At 38.0% G+C, this 18,084-nt stretch overlaps 1 protein-coding gene across 1 annotated transcript; it reads left to right on the forward strand.

Annotated features, from left to right (window-relative positions):
* Positions 1 to 3,386: 3,386 nt before the first annotated feature.
* RAB39B (RAB39B, member RAS oncogene family) lies at positions 3,387 to 16,222 on the forward strand. Its single transcript, XM_075184356.1, has 2 exons — positions 3,387 to 5,167; positions 11,983 to 16,222. Exons 1-2 carry the CDS (start codon positions 4,953 to 4,955, stop codon positions 12,407 to 12,409), a joined length of 642 nt encoding a protein of 213 aa, XP_075040457.1. The 5' UTR covers positions 3,387 to 4,952; the 3' UTR covers positions 12,410 to 16,222.
* Positions 16,223 to 18,084: the final 1,862 nt, after the last annotated feature.

Consider the following 18,084-nt stretch of genomic DNA (forward strand, 5'->3'; position numbering starts at 1 on the left):
ACTTTGCAACTGTAAATTTGTACTAAATGAACTTCATATATATCGGCTCCAGTTAGATCTAAGAAGATAACAAAAACAGCTGGCGCATCAGCACCTCTTACTGCTGGGTGCTGGTACTGGAGAGCAGCTGCTCTTATAGACGTGTTCCTCAGATATCAGGGGGTAAATGTATCAAAGTCCGTTTTTTTCATCTCGCGGGAGATCGGCGTCTTTGCAGCTGAAATTTAAAGGGGCGATGGCTTGTAAAGGCAAACTTGCCTTTACAAGCCATCGCCCCTTTAAATTTTAGCTGCAAAGACGCCTATCTCCCGAGAGATTAAAAAAACGAACTTTGATACATTTACCCCCAGGTGTCATTCCACAATGACAACAGCTTATGGCAGGATTGTTAAGCGCCCTTCTGGATTGAGGGCATCATGCGACTTGTTTGCTAGTAATATTTACTAGGCATTAACATGGGAGATTGGTGCACTGTTGCAGCAGAGAGATGGAAGAGCTGCACTATTTTTGCATTCTATTGATTTATAGGAGAGCCATTTGTATGTTATATCCTGAGACTGAAAATCATTGGGAAATAAACTATAAAGTATACATTGGCTATTTAATACAGTAACTGATATGGTTGCAGCTTCAATAAACAAGTCTCTAACTTACTTCAGTCACTTCACTTTGAACTTTTGATTCATCTTATGGGTTTGTATATGGGAGTTGAAAAATGCCTATTAAAAGTGTAGATAAAACCTTGTACTTTGTCCTTGCTTTTCAACAGAGCGCCAGAAACAATAGTGTACTATATACTTATACAGGATTCCACTGTATTTTATAGAACATTAATGCTTTTCAAAACTGCAGTAGAATGAAGCAAACGCTTGTCACAAAGTGTGTATATATACAGATCCAATCATTTACATTATGCTTTTGACTTTCAGACTCAAAGGGGCATATTCAATTGACCGCGGGATTGCCGAAAACCCCGCGGTCCGTGCAGGATTACCGTTATTACGGTAATCCTGCCTGGAAAAACCGTTAATACGGTAATTTACTCGCTGGATTTCAGAGCTGCGAGCTGAAATCCAGCGAGAGATTACCGTATTAACGGTATTAGTTTTTCCGCGCTCGAACCCACGGACAATTGAATACCCCCAAAAATGTGTCTAATACGCTAATTTCTTGGACATTATTGTGAATAATGGTTATTTGCATACTGATGTAATCTTACTTTAAGCAGACTAAATGTATCACTCTGGCACAGAATAAAATGAAGTTAAAGCTATAATCCTGCAGGACCACATCTGAAGAGTCCTCCAACAGCACTTCAAGCCAATCACCCAGTGCAGAATCTGCAAGGGATAGGTTAGTGAACACTGTCAGCTATTGGGTGTATTGCTCACAAAAGGTTAGTAAGCCAATGGGAGCTGAAGAATGGCTCTGGTAGAGAAAGGCGATTTTTCTATGAAGACCTACACAGAGCAAGAAGAAGACAATTGGATAAGTACATATTTATTTTTAAAGGTTGTTTGTTAGTAAGCTGCTTGTGTACCACTTTTTGCCAGCAGATGGCTGATGATCCTATTTTTAAATTCCACATAAACCAAGCACTATGCCATGTTGCTATTGCAGAATACAATTTATAAATACTCTATAAGACATTTCCTTGTGTTAGCAATATTCTGGGCACATTAAGCTGATCAGATAATAGTAAGGTCCCCACAGCTGTACAGATCACACACAGCAGAATGAGGTGGGCCAACGGGGTTCGACTATATCCACTAACTTTATTTATTCCTGGGTCATTAATGGTGTATTTTAGGCAAAAGCTATCATTTTCACATTTATGGTAAAGCTGCACTGAAATCAGCCAACTTGTCTTAATGAATTTTAGTTTAATTCTAAAATTGGTGGAACCAATAAAAGTTAAGAGTTGATTGTATTACTGGACACACTTTTCGGTTTTTTCCTATTCCCTTGGGTGCCCAGATTAAAGAGTTAGCCAAGTGGCCGCATTACTTTCAGACACAATGGAGACTGTCAATCAGCATGTCCAAAAATGATCTGATTATTCTCAGGCACCACAAAACAATATTGGGTCAGTAGGCTTATCTTTTCATGTGTTTGGCCATATTAACAGAGAACTAACTCAGGGCTAGGCTACTGTTAGATAACCCTGACATAAGGGAATTGGTAGAGGGATCGTCCTGTGAATTTATTTTTGTTAATATATATAAAACTGAAAAAAATATTTCTTTATAATTAGTTCATTTAAATATTGTGTATATTTTACCTCTACAAATAATTAATAAAATACAATCATGTAAGTTATTCAAAACCACCTAGAAACAACATATGAAGTTACTCTCAGACATAGGAGCCCTGGTTTTGCTTTTCAAAAACAACCACACAAAACATACATTGGGGCACATGCACAGTAGATGCAAACTGGTGCAAAGACTATCAACCATCAGATATTTGTTTTCATTTTCAAAACTGCAGTAGTCAATTTACAGATAGCATATAGCTGGTTTGTATGGTCGCTATGCTACTTTCTCATTTGTACCAGTTCTCGTAAAATACCAGTTTTCTTTCATATATTCTCATACTCCGTGGATAAGTAACTGCAGTTTTCTCCATATATTTGCCAAAAACGCTGGCATTTACATGTACCGGTTTGTCTTTCTAACAGTTAAACTGTGGTGAGGGTGATTCACACACCCAATATTAAGAGAAGAAATTCCAAGTTCTTACAATAAGCCGATCTTTGGGAATTTTATAATGAAGCTTTTGTTTTCTTACTTTTATGTATTACATAACAGAACAGAGAGGGCATTGTTGAATAATGTACAAGATGCCAGTTTGCGGGGGCAAAGGAAATAGTGTTCTATTAACCTTTACACACCTTCATTGTTTGATTTCCAAGGGTGAAATGCTTGGGAAGTATAGAGTTGTGTTGATAAAGAGTTAGGTTATCCTTTTGATGACATATTTACTATGTAAATATGACACTAATGAGAAAATCTAGAAGTATAATAGCCAAGGAACATACACAAATTCCATATTGTTTGTTCATTTTTATTGCAAAACATGACAGAAAGAGCATTCATCACAAAAGTTGTGGTAAATAAAATTACGTTAAAACACATTGCAATTATTTAACTATGCAGATGCACATTTAAACCCCTTAAGAATAATGGTCACCTTTTTGTTGGTGAATGTTATATTGTAAATATGATCATTTTATATGCATCAAGAAAAGCCACACTGGAACGATGACCAAATGCTATACACACACTGCTTTTATTGTTAGCAATGGGTTGTAGCATTTACTAGGAAGCATGAAGTGACCTGCTGTTCGGATGAATGTGGTAGGGGCTGGACTAGCTCCAGTAGGCTGGTGATTACGGGAGCTGCTGATGCCAATGATGAGTCAGAGTGTTTGGTGCTGATGTTGCTGCCATTTCATCAGATCTGTGAGCCCAGCATCCTCTGTGCAACATATCTCCATCTTACAGCAGCCAGGACCTCCTTCTATCGCTGCATCCACCGCAAGAGCCTCTTCTCATTGTCTCCTGTGCGCTGACACCGGCTGGTAGATTGATAAATCGGCAGACACTCTCTTTTTTTTTTTTTTTACTGCGTTGCTGGACGCACATCATCTGATTTTCCGTCACTCTGCAAAAGAAAAGGGCTGTGTATCCCATGCATGGGGACACTGCCTAATGCTGATGATTACAGTCGCCATCCTTCAGACCTATCTGAAGCTGCATACTGCATAACGGGGCTGATGGAGCGTTCTGCGTTGTGGAACATACCCCTCTATTATCCAGTATAGGGGAGGGGGGCTGAACACTACGCTCTCCAGAAGAGGTAGGTGCCTGCTCTAAGCCCTATACGACACACCTGATAAAGGTGTCTGGATCTAGGGCTCTAACAGTGCAGCTGTGTCTGCAGAGAGATCTGCATTGTGCAGGGGCCGGGCCTTGCATTGTCTAGTGGAGAGACCGGGCCTGGCCTTGCATTGACCAGTAAAGCAGTCTCTTGGACAAGGCCCTGCATTGTCCTATAATCCTGCCTTTCCCTTTATGTATTCCAGCGATTTACTGCGCAGATACATCTTGTGTTACGTCTTATATCAGTCCTAGCAGCTCATTTCTTGCTGCTTAATTTACCTTTCCCTTATTCAAGGCCCGTGAATAACAGACTATCATATCTTCAGCTGCTGCTGCTACTGCAAAATGGAGGCTGTCTGACCTTTGGATGAACACACACCCTCCCCTGGCTGTCAGCAGGAAGCAGACCTTCTGTTCTTTATTCTGATCGCACTGTCCCGTTAGTACACACCTCCTGCTGCTCCACAGAATTTAAGGTCAGCCCTCCTTCCACCTCTACTCACCTTTCCCAAACTCCCCTTTATGTAGATCGCCCCCTGGATGTTAGAATAACAACTGCACTCGGTATGCTTTTTTGGCTCAACAAACCAAGGTAGTTATTAAATTGGGACAGCTTTGGGAATATAATCAAGTTACTTTGTCACCTGATTAATGACATTCTCTTTTCGATTGAATACTGTTTGAACACAAGAAATAGATACATCAACATATTTATTATAAGAACACCTTTTGCAGAGGAAAGTTATTTATATTGTCCTGCTGATAACAGGGCTTTTCAAGAGACATTTGGGTTACATTTTGCACTGTGCTGAGACTAAAAGTCAACAGCTGGGTGGAAGTAAAAGCTACAAAAACCACTGTATCCTGTTTCTGTAACTGTAGTGTGGGCAGGGTTGTAGATGGAACTTTCGCTAACTATTAACAGTTGATGATTTTGGTACCTTAAGAAGCAATAAACAGTAATTCCTAGGAATAGAACTTGAAGCCTGTGGATTCTACAAGAGAGACCAACTTGTAAAATTAGAAGAATATAGCATCATAAGGGCAAGTTTAAGTTAATCTTGAACAATGGAAGCAATCTGGTTGTACCAATTCCGTTTGATCGTGATTGGGGACTCTACAGTGGGGAAATCATGCCTGATCCGAAGATTCACAGAAGGCCGCTTTGCCCAAGTGTCTGACCCCACAGTGGGAGTGGATTTCTTTTCACGGTTGGTAGAAATTGAACCTGGCAAGCGAATCAAGTTGCAGATCTGGGACACTGCTGGACAAGAGAGGTTCAGGTAAGGAATGACATTATTTGTACTTAATTTTACAATGAGTAGATTCTCTTGGTACCAATTTGTAGTGTGATATACGTTTTTGATATTAATTAACAAAAGCAAAAAAGCTTTTGTAGTTTATTTAATTAACAATCTATTTTTTACATAACCAGTAATATTTTGATTCATATATAAGGAGCCATGTAGAACAATATACACCAACATAATTATGTAAGAGATACTATATACATTAAAATGGGCCTATGACTATACACAGTTTGGAGTTTGTATGTTCTCCCTGTGTTTGCGTGAGTTTCCTCTGGGTGCTCCGGTTTCCTCCCACATTCCAAAAACATACTAGTAGGTTAATTGGCTGCTATCAAATTGACCCTAGTTTCTGTCTGTCTCTGTGTCTGTCAGTGTGTGTGTATGTTAGGGAATTTAGACTGTAAGCTCCAATGGAGCAGGGACTGATGTGAGTGAGTTCTCTGTACAGCACTGCGGAATTAGTGGCACTATATAAATAGCTGATGATAATTTATAAGGTGCCACAAAAGTCTGCAGTGCTGTACATGACATTTATATTAGTAAACAATGAATAGACAACGACCCATAACACATTACATAATACATGAATAACAAAATAATACAAAGACCAGACATCTACTGTTTAACAAATAATACACAGATAACATGTTAATGGAGATCAAATTATTTACGGGACAGTGAGTGAGAGTAATGATAATGTCCAATGTGAAGAAGGCCCGGGCTCAAGAAAACAGGGCTAGAGAAGCAGGTCAAGAGGTACAGAGGGTGATGGAATAGTAGAAGGAGAAAATGAATGAATGAGGGCTCTACTGGTGAGAGCTTCCATCCTAAAGGGAAGGTTAAGACACAAATAGTATGGCCCAGAGTGAGGGAGTGGCAGTGATAGCCGAGGCAAAGGTATTAGGAGGAGGGCTGATTAAAGAAATTTGTTTTAAGATTACTCTTGAAGCCTTTTGAGAGCAGATGCTAACCTGATAGGGCGTGTCAGAGATCATTGCACAGGAGGGAGCAGCCCAGGCAAAATCCTGGAGGCGGGAGGGGGAAGAGGTAATCAGTGTGGTAGTAAGGCAGCGGTCATTGGCAGAGTAAAGGAGGTGGCTAGGAGTGTGGGTAGAGATGAGGTTGGAAATGTAGCGGGTGGGGAATTGTAGGTGAGGGTGAGGAGTTTAAATTTAATTTCTTACAAAAATGAAAGCAAACATCTGATTGGTTGATATGTGGAACATCACCATTTAAACTAGTTTTCATAAATTTCTCCTAATGTATTCTTTTGTTGCTACCTTCCCCCTTTCCATCTTGCAGAGCTCCATGACCCAAACTCAACATCACAAGTGTGTAAAGTAACATATATTTTACCAGAAAGTGAAAGGACTAGTTGTTTGTGCTGTAGGCATACTTTTATGTACAAACAAACACAGTAAGATAATGAAACAAGGTGTAGACTGTGTACCCAGCAGTTTTGCCATATGTGGCAAGGTCTAAGTTGCACTTCAGAAAATCCAAGCTTGGTGGAGATAATATAGGTTGGTGATGAGTAACATTGTAGTACTTGGATTTTTAAAGGGTAACGCAATTCCTAGGCACACTGGGCCTCATATAGAGTTGGACGTATGCATATTTTTTTCGTAAAATACGCATTTCCGTACCACGTATGTGCATAACAGGTATTTAATCACATGTTCTTATGTAGCTTCGGTCCCATCTTACAACTCCTTGCTGGTGGAAGGGGAGTGCCAGCATTGGTCGAGCACAGTAAGGATGTATTCTTATACATGCGACTTGATTGAGACCTGGACATAGAAGCATATACATGTTTCAAAAGGCACACCTCTTGCTTTTCCTGGAGAGCTGGTGCAAAATATGCACTGATGTCGATCCGCAGCATCACCAAGCGACTTCTCATTGGCTAGTTTCTGATTGCAGATTGCCCTCTCCAGCTGATTTTTCTTATTTAATTTGCATACAAGACAATAAAAGTGCAGATTTAAAAACAGAGAGTAGGGAAGCGCTGCTCATGAAATCTTAAAATCTAGTGTAAGTAACAGATGAAACGGCGCTTTTGCTAATAGGGTGGTCCTAACTCTAAACAGTGGCATGTTTGGCATCAGTAGCTTACCCCCCTATTAGAAGCGCCATGACATGGCGTGTGGCTTACTATACATTTGCAAATATGTGCAACTGAGAATTCTGCATTTTTATGCACAATAGAAATAGCAGCTCCTTTGCTGATTATAGCAGGGTGCTGGGGGATTTTTCTCTGTATATATCTCCTTTTAATCCAAAGGAAAATTTTATTTAAGAAAGTGCAAGCCACATCTTCTTTTGATCAAACTGAAAACATTTGTAATCCAAAAGGTAAATATCCTTAAGGAAATCCAAGCCATATCTTCTTATAACTCAAAGGCAATGATGTAATTGGCTGGAAGTAAGTGACCAGTGACCCTCTGATTTGATCACACATAAATAGAGATTAATTAAATCTCTAATGATGTTTAGGGAATTGCCAGTGCTGTGCAGCTCTATTTATGTCTATGGCTCATTTGTTTCAATGGGGTTTCAACAAGTAGCACATAACTCGATTGGATTGAATGGACTGTAGGAATGAATGGGCCATAGAAATTAATGGAAAATATACAGCACAGCGCTGGTTTAACTACTTATGTTAATCCATAGCGAGTTTACCCACCCTTTTCATAACGATCAATGCACTCTATCAAGAGTAGTGAGGTGCTTTGAATGCACTGAAGTGGAATAAGCAACATCCAAAAAAACCTGAACACATGCAGACACAAGTATGAACTGAAAGGTGTAAGGACACATAGAATATAATGTTTTGAGATTTTCTTAGATGTGTTTGCATGCATTGCACTTGCATTAAAATGCAAGTCCGGTGCAGCATGTGAACTCCAGTGAGTAACCACCCTTAGCAAGCATGACTGTAAGCATCAGTTGGTCTTCCACATATCTTGTCATAGTTGTCACAGAGTGACATTAAGATGCATCACATATTAAAGGATAGAGATTATCTGTCTAGATTTCACTTCCAGTTTCCAAGTTCTCAATCTTGAAGGTATGTTTTGAACTCTTTTCTAATACTAGACAACCAAAGAGGACTTGTAAGGAAAAAGATGGCGCTGATGGTGTAAATACTCAAAGTCTACAAAGTCAATTATAAGTGTAGCATCAAAATGTCCTCAAAGTTGAATAATGATATAACATCAAACGACCAAAACTCCGGAAATAATGATGATGATGTTATTCTTCTATGCTTGATCCAATCCTCTAATATTGATCTCATAGATGAACATGAAAAAGAAACGAAGGAACATACATAGCGTAACCTGTAAATTCCGATGTAACACAGGAAGCTATCCCTATAATGCCCGTGTATAGATAATAATACACATGCACCACGTGATAGGGGAAAATTTCCTTAACCCCTTAAGGGTGTACACTTACTAGAAGTAGTGAAATTTCAAGCATTGAACCAAACAGAAAATGCTCCTCCTGTGACAAACTCCTTCAAATACGAATATCCACTCCATCAAAATAGGAACCGGAGAAGGGAAAAAAGTATATGCTCCATAGTGTAAAATCTTCACATTTAATTTCCACACATAAAAACATCACATATATAAAAAAGCAATTGAAAATATCATAGCACTGAGCCCTGCTACAACGGAGATAGATGGACTCTTACCGTCCTTCCTTTCAAAACAAGCTTGATTGATGGTAAGTCCAATATCGCCAGCTGTGTCCCGGGTAACACTTCCGCGATCAACGCTGTATGAAGAGAAGGGACGACGGATGGAATCTCCGCTGTGTGCGTATGACGTCACTCACCCCCGTCCGCCGACGCGTTTCGATTGTAAATCTTTATCAAGGCGGACGGGGGTGAGTGACGTCATACGCACTGTAGCAGGGCTCAGTGCTATGATATTTTCAATTGCTTTTTTATATATGTGATGTTTTTATGTGTGGAAATTAAATGTGAAGATTTTACACTATGGAGCATATACTTTTTTCCCTTCTCCGGTTCCTATTTTGATGGAGTGGATATTCGTATTTGAAGGAGTTTGTCACAGGAGGAGCATTTTCTGTTTGGTTCAATGCTTGAAATTTCACTACTTCTAGTAAGTGTACACCCTTAAGGGGTTAAGGAAATTTTCCCCTATCACGTGGTGCATGTGTACTATTATCTATACACGGGCATTATAGGGATAGCTTCCTGTGTTACATCGGAATTTACAGGTTACGCTATGTATGTTCCTTCGTTTCTTTTTCATGTTCATCTATGAGATCAATATTAGAGGATTGGATCAAGCATAGAAGAATAACATCATCATCATTATTTCCGGAGTTTTGGTCGTTTGATGTTATATCATTATTCAACTTTGAGGACATTTTGATGCTACACTTATAATTGACTTTGTAGACTTTGAGTATTTACACCATCAGCGCCATCTTTTTCCTTACATTTGTTTTATTTATATGTTTTTCTAGTACCATTGGGGATTGTGTACTGTAAGGTGAGAGGCTGCTTTTGGGTCTCATAGCGCAGGTATACCTCATATTTGTGATTGGTTAACCAAAGAGGACTGCATTGGCGATCTCTTCAAGTTAAAACCCTCATCATCAGGGCTGACGCTAGCATTTCCAGCACTCCCCTGCAGGAGTTTACACATACAACAGTACCCCACGCCTATTCCTATCCCTGCTCTATTCAGAGTAGGGCTTTGAATGCTAAGGGGGAAGGTGCCAGCATCATCAATTTATTTTAAATAATACTCACAATGGGACTAAGAAAAGTTATCATGCATCTGTCACTAATTTGCCATATTATAGCTGCACCTAAGCATTTGACTAACCATGTGTATGCCTCTGGTTATCTGATGCACTCCCAACTACATCTGTGACATCACAGACACTGTCATTATGTAAAGTGTACAGGAACAAATTTATTACACATGAAGTACACCTGATCCGACACCTGACATGAACATTCCCACTTATTGACCTCAGTATGGACTTTCTTTAACCAGCCATGCACAAGATAATGTTTCTGCAGACAAGAACAGTCAGTGACTTTTCAATTGATACATGAATCACTCCTTTGTATATACTATCCCTACTCTGCTGCTTGACTGAATTATTTCAAGGCCCTCTGTAACTATCGGATATGTTGGCTGTAATAAAATCAATAGATAAAAAATAAAAACAGCCATTGAGAAAAAAAATAAAAGGTAAAAATGACATGTTAACATGTATGTATGCATGTTCCCAGATGAGAATCAGTTGTAGAACAATTTGTTACTGCTTTGCCAGTGCGTGATAAAAGTGAGATTGGGAAGGATGGAAACTTTTACCATTTTTAGCCATTTATCATATTTCGCTTAAGGGTCAAATCAGCCAGAAAAATTTCATTATGACACCCACCGACTCATGAAACTTGGGACAATTGATACTACCACATATCTACGAACCCATGTAAAATTTATATTCTCTAGGCCTCATAGTTTCTGAGATATAGGGGGTCAAAGTTATGTAAAATTGCTCAGAAATACCACTCCTGATTCTCCATTTTTAGTGTGATATGTTTCATTAAAAAAAAAATCACATTTCAGTGTATCCTCTGTCAATCACAATATGGGGATTTTAGAAAAAAAAAAAGTTCTCAATTTTGGCCGAATCTGAGTCATTAAAAAATCATTTAGTTCAAAAATCAAGAATTTTTTGAGAGGAAAATATTTTTGTGTTCAATAAGCATTATCAACCTGAGGCAGAGGAGTTAACATGTCTCTTTTAAAAAAAAAATAAAAAAAATAATAATAATCCTTAAAGTATACTTTAAAAGGTTATGAAAGACAAATAATGGGATTTTGATCGCTTGTATGAGTTTTTAATGTTTAATTAAAATTTTCTCTTTAAAAACAAAAAGTAATTAGTTATAATTTTGCACGCCAGATGTTTCTCTTTTTTAATTTTAAACACTACCATTAAATTCCTCATAAAAATTACCCCATTAAGGCCCACTTGCCCCTCTTGATTGCTTTTGTGTAATTTCTGAAACAATAGTAGCTGCCAGCATCCTCAAAAGGCGATGTCACTCCAGGCAGGTTGGGGCATGTTTCAGCCTGCGCTAACAGGTTCATTCTTGGTGAGCTGCACTGTGGTAAGTCAGTGATCTGCTATCTGTTTTAGAGTGAAGGTGTTCTGTATCAGAAGATACCGTTGTACTAGAATGTTTTTTATTTTTTCCCGTGGTTATTTTGTGTTTAATTCTAATGTTGTAAAATAACTTTTTTTAAAAGATATTTCTGTGTGTTCCATAAATGTCTGAAACCGAACAGTCTGTTGAAAAATGTAGTGTGGGAAAAGAAATTATTTTCTTAAAGATAAAAAAGATGGCTTAACATTCCCATGGTACACTATTGGATGCAAAACCTGTATCATACATGACCTCTCTAACAAGTTAGAGAGTCAAAGCAGTACCATGCTTGACCATTCTAAGTGGCCACTTGTAGTTTATAGAGTAGACTAGTTATATAGAAAGATACAGTTACATAAAGGAGATTAGAAAATTATTAAGAACTTGTAGGATCATTCTACACATTCTACATAACACTTTTCTTCCATTTAATGTAAGAAAATAGTTATTGTCCATAGTCACAACTTTGCCTTTGGAATGCGAGATTAGAAAACCGATCTCGCTCAATGTGTAGTTTGTTCTATCATGTTAGTTCATTTTCCTTTTTTTTTTTTAAATAAAGTTTTCTATCTAATTTCAGGTCAATCACACGTGCCTACTACAGAAACTCTGTTGGAGGTCTCCTGCTGTTTGATATCTCCAACCGTCGCTCCTTCCAGAATGTCCATGAATGGTTAGAAGAAGCTAAAGCCCACGTGCAGCCCTATCACATCGTTTTTGTTCTGGTGGGTCACAAATGTGACCTAGACACACAACGGCAAGTGACAAGACACGAGGCTGAGAAACTGGCCACTGCTTATGGCATGAGATATATTGAAACGTCAGCCCGAGATGCCATCAATGTAGAGAAAGCCTTCACTGATCTGACTCGCGATATATATGAGCTTGTTAGAAAGGGGGAGATAAATATCCAAGAGGGCTGGGAGGGGGTAAAAAGTGGGTTTGTCCCAAATGTAGTGCATTCTTCTGAGGAGGTAATTAAATCAGACAGGCGGTGTCTTTGCTAAGCAGTAAAAATTGCTATTAAGGTCACCATTGTGAACTCTACTAATATAACACAGTCGTAATAAAAAAAAACAAAAAACGGTGAAGTGATGGGTACCTTGACATTGCTCTGAGTACCATAGTGTGAATGGAGGTTGGACAGCAGGAGAGAAAATAGTTTGTAAAATCAGAAAACACATCTCAAACTTACGGAAGTTCTTACATCTCTGGCAAGTGTGCATGTCCATGTTTAGGAGTTGGGATACATAAGTCAATGACACCAGAGTTGTTACATCCTAATTCATTTGATAAGTTCTGTGTAGTTTAATGTTGGTAGTTATATGCAGTGAGTTAATACCACAGTGTAATGGTCATGATATATAGTTATAGAAGAAGCAACCCTTTTGTTTACTGTACTTTGAAAGAAAAAAAAAAAGACAGTGAAGATTATGTTCTAGCTTCTAATGATGAACTGTGCAATTGCTGTGACAATAACTAATGCAATGGCCTTAATGTGTGCCTTTCAGTTACATGCAGTGGAGGCAGCTATTTTGTGTGACGATGCAGTTTACCGACTCACTAGAAACGAGTGCCATTGTTGAGGCTTGGGGTATTGTGTGCCTCATACCTCAATAATTTTACTAGTTCCTAGCAAATTGTTAGGCGTAATACTGGTACAGGTCTGCAAGATGGCTGCTTTTACTGTATGTAGGCGATGGGTGACTTTATGTACGCACACTGGTGGTGGTTGCTCCATATCTCCTTTGATTCAAAATGTAGATACTAAAAGGAGAATATGTAATATCTAAGTGATTATACTGCTATAAAAGGGTGAAACATTGATACATTGACAATTGGAAGACGAGATTCTATTGCATACGTCAATTGCCAATCTATTTTAAAATTGTACTTATTTGTGTGGTAAATACTTCTTATTTTTTAGACTAAAACATAATCAGACCAAATATAATAATATTTTGCACTATTCCGGAAGAAGAAAAAAAATAAGCAATAGGTCAAAAGAAAATTCCCTTTTACTTCTGTGGCAATACAAACTAGATGCAGATTACAAGTTAACAAGAAAGTGAAGAAGCAGGTTACCTTAATTTTCTGGCCTTTTCTGACATTTTGTTTGCTTACAATACCATTATTGCCTTGGTACCAGGTATTGTTCTATAGTTTTAAATATATCATTTCAGTTAAAAAAACATGTCATTAGGTAGGATCATGAACCTCACTTGGCTGTAACATACAAACAAAGTCTTCAGTTATCAAGGAAAAAACTAAAAATAGCCCTGAAAGCCTCTGTGGTGGTTCTCAGTAGTCACAATTATAATGTAAGGCTATGAACCACTAACCAAACCTTGAGTTCTTCTCTTTCGGGGCCTTAAGCTGGCCACACTTGCTGTAGTGTGTCGTCATAAAACAACTGCCATGCCCTATAGTGATTTGATCAATTTCAAACAGATTAACTGATATTGGTAAATGCATTCAGCAATTTACCAAAGATGACCTCTATTGTCCTGTGGAGTGATCCAGTCGCTCAGTACATACAAGTGGTGAAACTGGACTCAGATCCTTGGTGCAGGATATTACCATGTGTGACTGGCATTAGAGAAAAGTTTTTAGGGTTTTGCATGCTAACAAATCTATTCCTCTGATGAAAGATTTCACAATGCGCTCCTTTAAACTTGGTGCAACTATAAAAACATGTGGGAGTTGCTTGTCCCCTGTAATAGCTGTAGTTTAGCACTGTCAAGGTTATATTAATGGGTTCCTCCACCTAAAATTAAAAATAATCTATTACAATGTGCTTGTAGAGAATATTCTCAAGCCATGTGTAGAGGGTCAGGACTATAATTGTAGTTAAAAGTGCAACTGGCATGCAGAGGGGTACAGAGAACACAGGCACTGGGAGTGCCCAGAGATATTAGGGGTTTGATTGGTTGGGGAGGTAGCTGGAGGTGACTTCTACTATTTTACTACCAACTACCCACAAAAAGTACATCATTAATTTTTAATTTCAGGTGGACAAATCGACAAATCCTTTCAGCTATTTTTATGTATTAAGATTTTTTCAGAGAATGGTGGTACCAAACACCCTTTTTAAAGGTGATCTCTGACAATTCCTTTAACACAACAGATGTGCATAAAAAACAGCATTATGATATGGTATTTCCAGCAGGAAAAAAAATATTTTATTACATAATGGAAATAGTTGTTTCAACTGTCTATTAATTAGTTGTTTAGATTCAGTAATGGAACCAAAGTGAAGAGAAATCACCAGTGACACACTGGACTGATATGGAAGATAAATTACAACTCTGCTTCTGAGTAGCCTGAACGTAACTTGAAATGCCTGTTATCTTCCATATCTCACCAACAAATGGTCATGTCATGGTGCTAGCGTGAATTGTCATTTAAGGTGCAAACAACCAATTTACTCATGATCACATAAGCATACAGGTCTTTAGTCATTTATTAGTAGTAATATTACATTACTGCTATTTACCCTGTTCTTCAATAGTAAATATTTTTAGAAGGCACCTTTGCATTTGGCCTCCTTGAATTGCGAGTTTCTTTCCCACATTGTCCGTGAGAAGATTGAGGAAAAAGTAGGTACCTGCAGCAAAGACCAGCATTGGGTTATATCAACATGTTCTATAATGTTATCTACCTTAAAAATGTTTATGAATGTATGCAGCCTCAGCTAGACATGGCTTTGTGAATTACGTTTTATGAATTACATTTTACTAGCGTGCTTCTTCAAATATGGCTTCATCTGACTCCCTACAAGATGGTTCCATCTGTCTCTCTTCTTATTAAGGTTAACTAAAAACAAGTGTTAATAGATAAAGCAGTTAATTAGTTACATTCCAATCTTCAGGGAACGGTATCTCATAAAGTCTGTAAGTCGGTGTATAAAAGCTTACTGAGGCAAGTCAATACAAGTGTACATGCATAAATTATTATTATTATGTCTTTGTGGCAAAGCACAAGAGTAAAATCAGGTGTGGAAAAAAAAAAAAACGAGACAATAATTGCATCAATGTCTCTGTTTACTGCATAAAACCAATCAACCGTTATGTTTGCCAGCTTGCAGTGATGCTTTTTATACAGGTATCCAAAATTGGTCTTTGTTTCTATCATTAAGGGAATCATTGGCACAATTGTAGTGACAAGTGGAGTACAAGTGACTACTGGAGATTTCTAACATTTGACTGAAAAGAGTTTTAAAAGTCTAGTAGGGAAAGTTGTAAAATAAAACAAAAATAGTGTACTGGAAAGATGAGCTATATCACATAGCAATCAGACTTTTTTTTTATTCTAAAAATTGCACTAGAAAAGCAACAGAATCTGGCTTATTGCAATCGGTGACAGAACCTTTTTCCTATGGACTGACTTTCATAAACGTGCCCCATAGAATATCAACCGGCCAGTATGAACTATTTAAGGGTTAAAAAATGGCTTCTCCATTCATAAATATAAATTATTGTCCCTCATTAAAATGTAAATTAAATGCTAATGGAAAAAAAATATAAGTTTTTTTTAATAAGTGATCATTTTTTTCTCTAGGAACATAACAGCTAAGAATAGGTATACTCATTTCTACAACGAACTATAAAGACGAGTTTACATTCTCAAATATGTTAATATCTGCATGTTGATTTTGCATTCCTCAGAATCTCCAGAATATAACAATGTACACTTCCTTGCTTTCTGTTTTTGCACCGTAAATGTGAACATATGCTATCTAGCTGTATGTGAATGACAAAAACATGCTTGTACCTAGAACAAACTGTTAATATGTGAAATGATAAAACTTTTAAAAGGTCTCTGTGTTTATTTCATATCTTACGAAGGGAAAGAATGAATACACATCACAGCGGAGTGGCTGTGGTTGACAAGGCCACACACACACACATTACCAGAAAGAACCAGTCTTCACAAGTATCAATTGCATTCACTGGGAGGTGTGTACAAATACCATAGTGAGATATACTGGTCTGCAACTACTACAGCTTCAAACACAAAAATAAAGCTTCACTCAGCTCTTGTACCTCTCCCATTTCCTTTCTTCGCCTATATATATATATATATATATATATATATATATCTCAAATTTAGGCAAGTGGGTCTCACCTAAAATGACAGCAACCCTCACAGATTGGGACAAAAATACATTTTTCAGGTGGTATATAGCACCATTTTCGTTCAATAAATGAAAAAAGTAGATTGGTAGGAATGCAAGTAGCTCAGTTGCATGGTATCTTATCTTTTGCTCTAATTAAACACTGTTCTAGTACATTTCCAGAATAGCTCAATATATTATGTCATTATTTCAACCAGCGGTGGACCTAGCGAGCTGTGGGCACTGGTGCAGGGAGGAGGGAACCGGGGCTCCAAACCCTCTGCATTTGCCATGCAAACAATAACCGCATTTCCTATGGATTTTTCCATAAATGCCTCAATAACATCAAATCAGTAGTGAAGAATTAAATCCGAATTTCAACCAAAACTGAAGATCTATTTTTGGTTGGAATACCAAAAAGGGTATTTACCTGGGATCAAGCACTCGGCTATAAAGTGGTCTCCTGCTTCTCTTGATCTTGTACACTTATGCCTAGCTGTAAATCTCCAGTGGACAGAATTCAGTTTTAGGGGCAATTGACCTTTAACAAATTTACCCTTGTCAGTACAACTAATTCATCAACTCTCAACCTGTACAAGCAGTATTGCAATTTGTATTAGAGGTAGACCGATTAGCAAAGATTGATACCAGAAAGAAGTTTTGGTTTGTGATGTTTACATGAAATGGCGATTTGTACTCTCAGATATCAGATAGAATGCATACAGTAATAGTGACAATGTTCTCTGTTTAATACTACACTTAACCCTTCTTTCCCCTGCCTAGTGTGACATCTTGTAGCTAGCTTTGTTTATGAAACGTACTGTGTTTCACAGGCTGTGTGGATTTAAACAGCCCCCCCCTTGTAAATCCATGCAGATGTACATCTGAATTTACTGGGATAAATGACAAACTAGCAAGCAAACATGCCTGGTAGCATCATTTTCAAGAACCTAAGCTTCACTAATACCTCTGCTATACCTACATACATTAATTTAATAATGCTAACTATGTGCATGTGAGCGTTTCTAGATTAGCTATGTGCGTGCTTCTAGATAACTTAATGAAATTAGTATCATATGCAACTAAATAAATATTAGTATGTGTTAGTTGCTAGCAGTTAGAAAAGCAGATGTATTTCTCTACATCAGTTCCCAATAATACCCACCTGTTTCTTACAATACTGGCACTGATGAGATTATTCAGTAAAAAAAAAAATCTGTGGGGGGTGGGGGGTTTGATAATATGCTAACATTTTTATTAGATGAACCCCCTTTGCCCACAGAACTGCTTGAATTCTTCATGGCATGTATTCAACAAGGTGGTGGAATCTCTAATTCCTTAGTGATTCTGGTCTATGTTGATATAATAGCATCACACAGCTGCTGCACATTTGTCAGCTGCGCATTTATGCTCTGAATCTCCAGTTCCACCACATCCCTAAGGTGCTCTATTGTATTGGGATCTGCTGACTGTGGAGCCTATTGCTGAACTCATTGTCATGTTCATATAACCAGCTTGAGATGACAGGTGCTTTGTGACATGTTCCATTAGCTTTCTGGAAGTAGC

Source organism: Mixophyes fleayi, chromosome 9 (assembly GCF_038048845.1).
Source record: "Mixophyes fleayi isolate aMixFle1 chromosome 9, aMixFle1.hap1, whole genome shotgun sequence".
Classification (NCBI taxonomy): domain Eukaryota; kingdom Metazoa; phylum Chordata; class Amphibia; order Anura; family Limnodynastidae; genus Mixophyes; species Mixophyes fleayi.

Excerpts from the sequence above, each read along its gene's own strand:
- RAB39B (XM_075184356.1), top strand. The coding sequence starts at position 4,953 with ATGGAAGCAATCTGGTTGTACCAATTCCGTTTGATCGTGATTGGGGAC. Across the intron at positions 5,168-11,982 it reads GCTGGACAAGAGAGGTTCAG|GTCAATCACACGTGCCTACT; the intron begins GTAAGGAATGAC and ends ATCTAATTTCAG.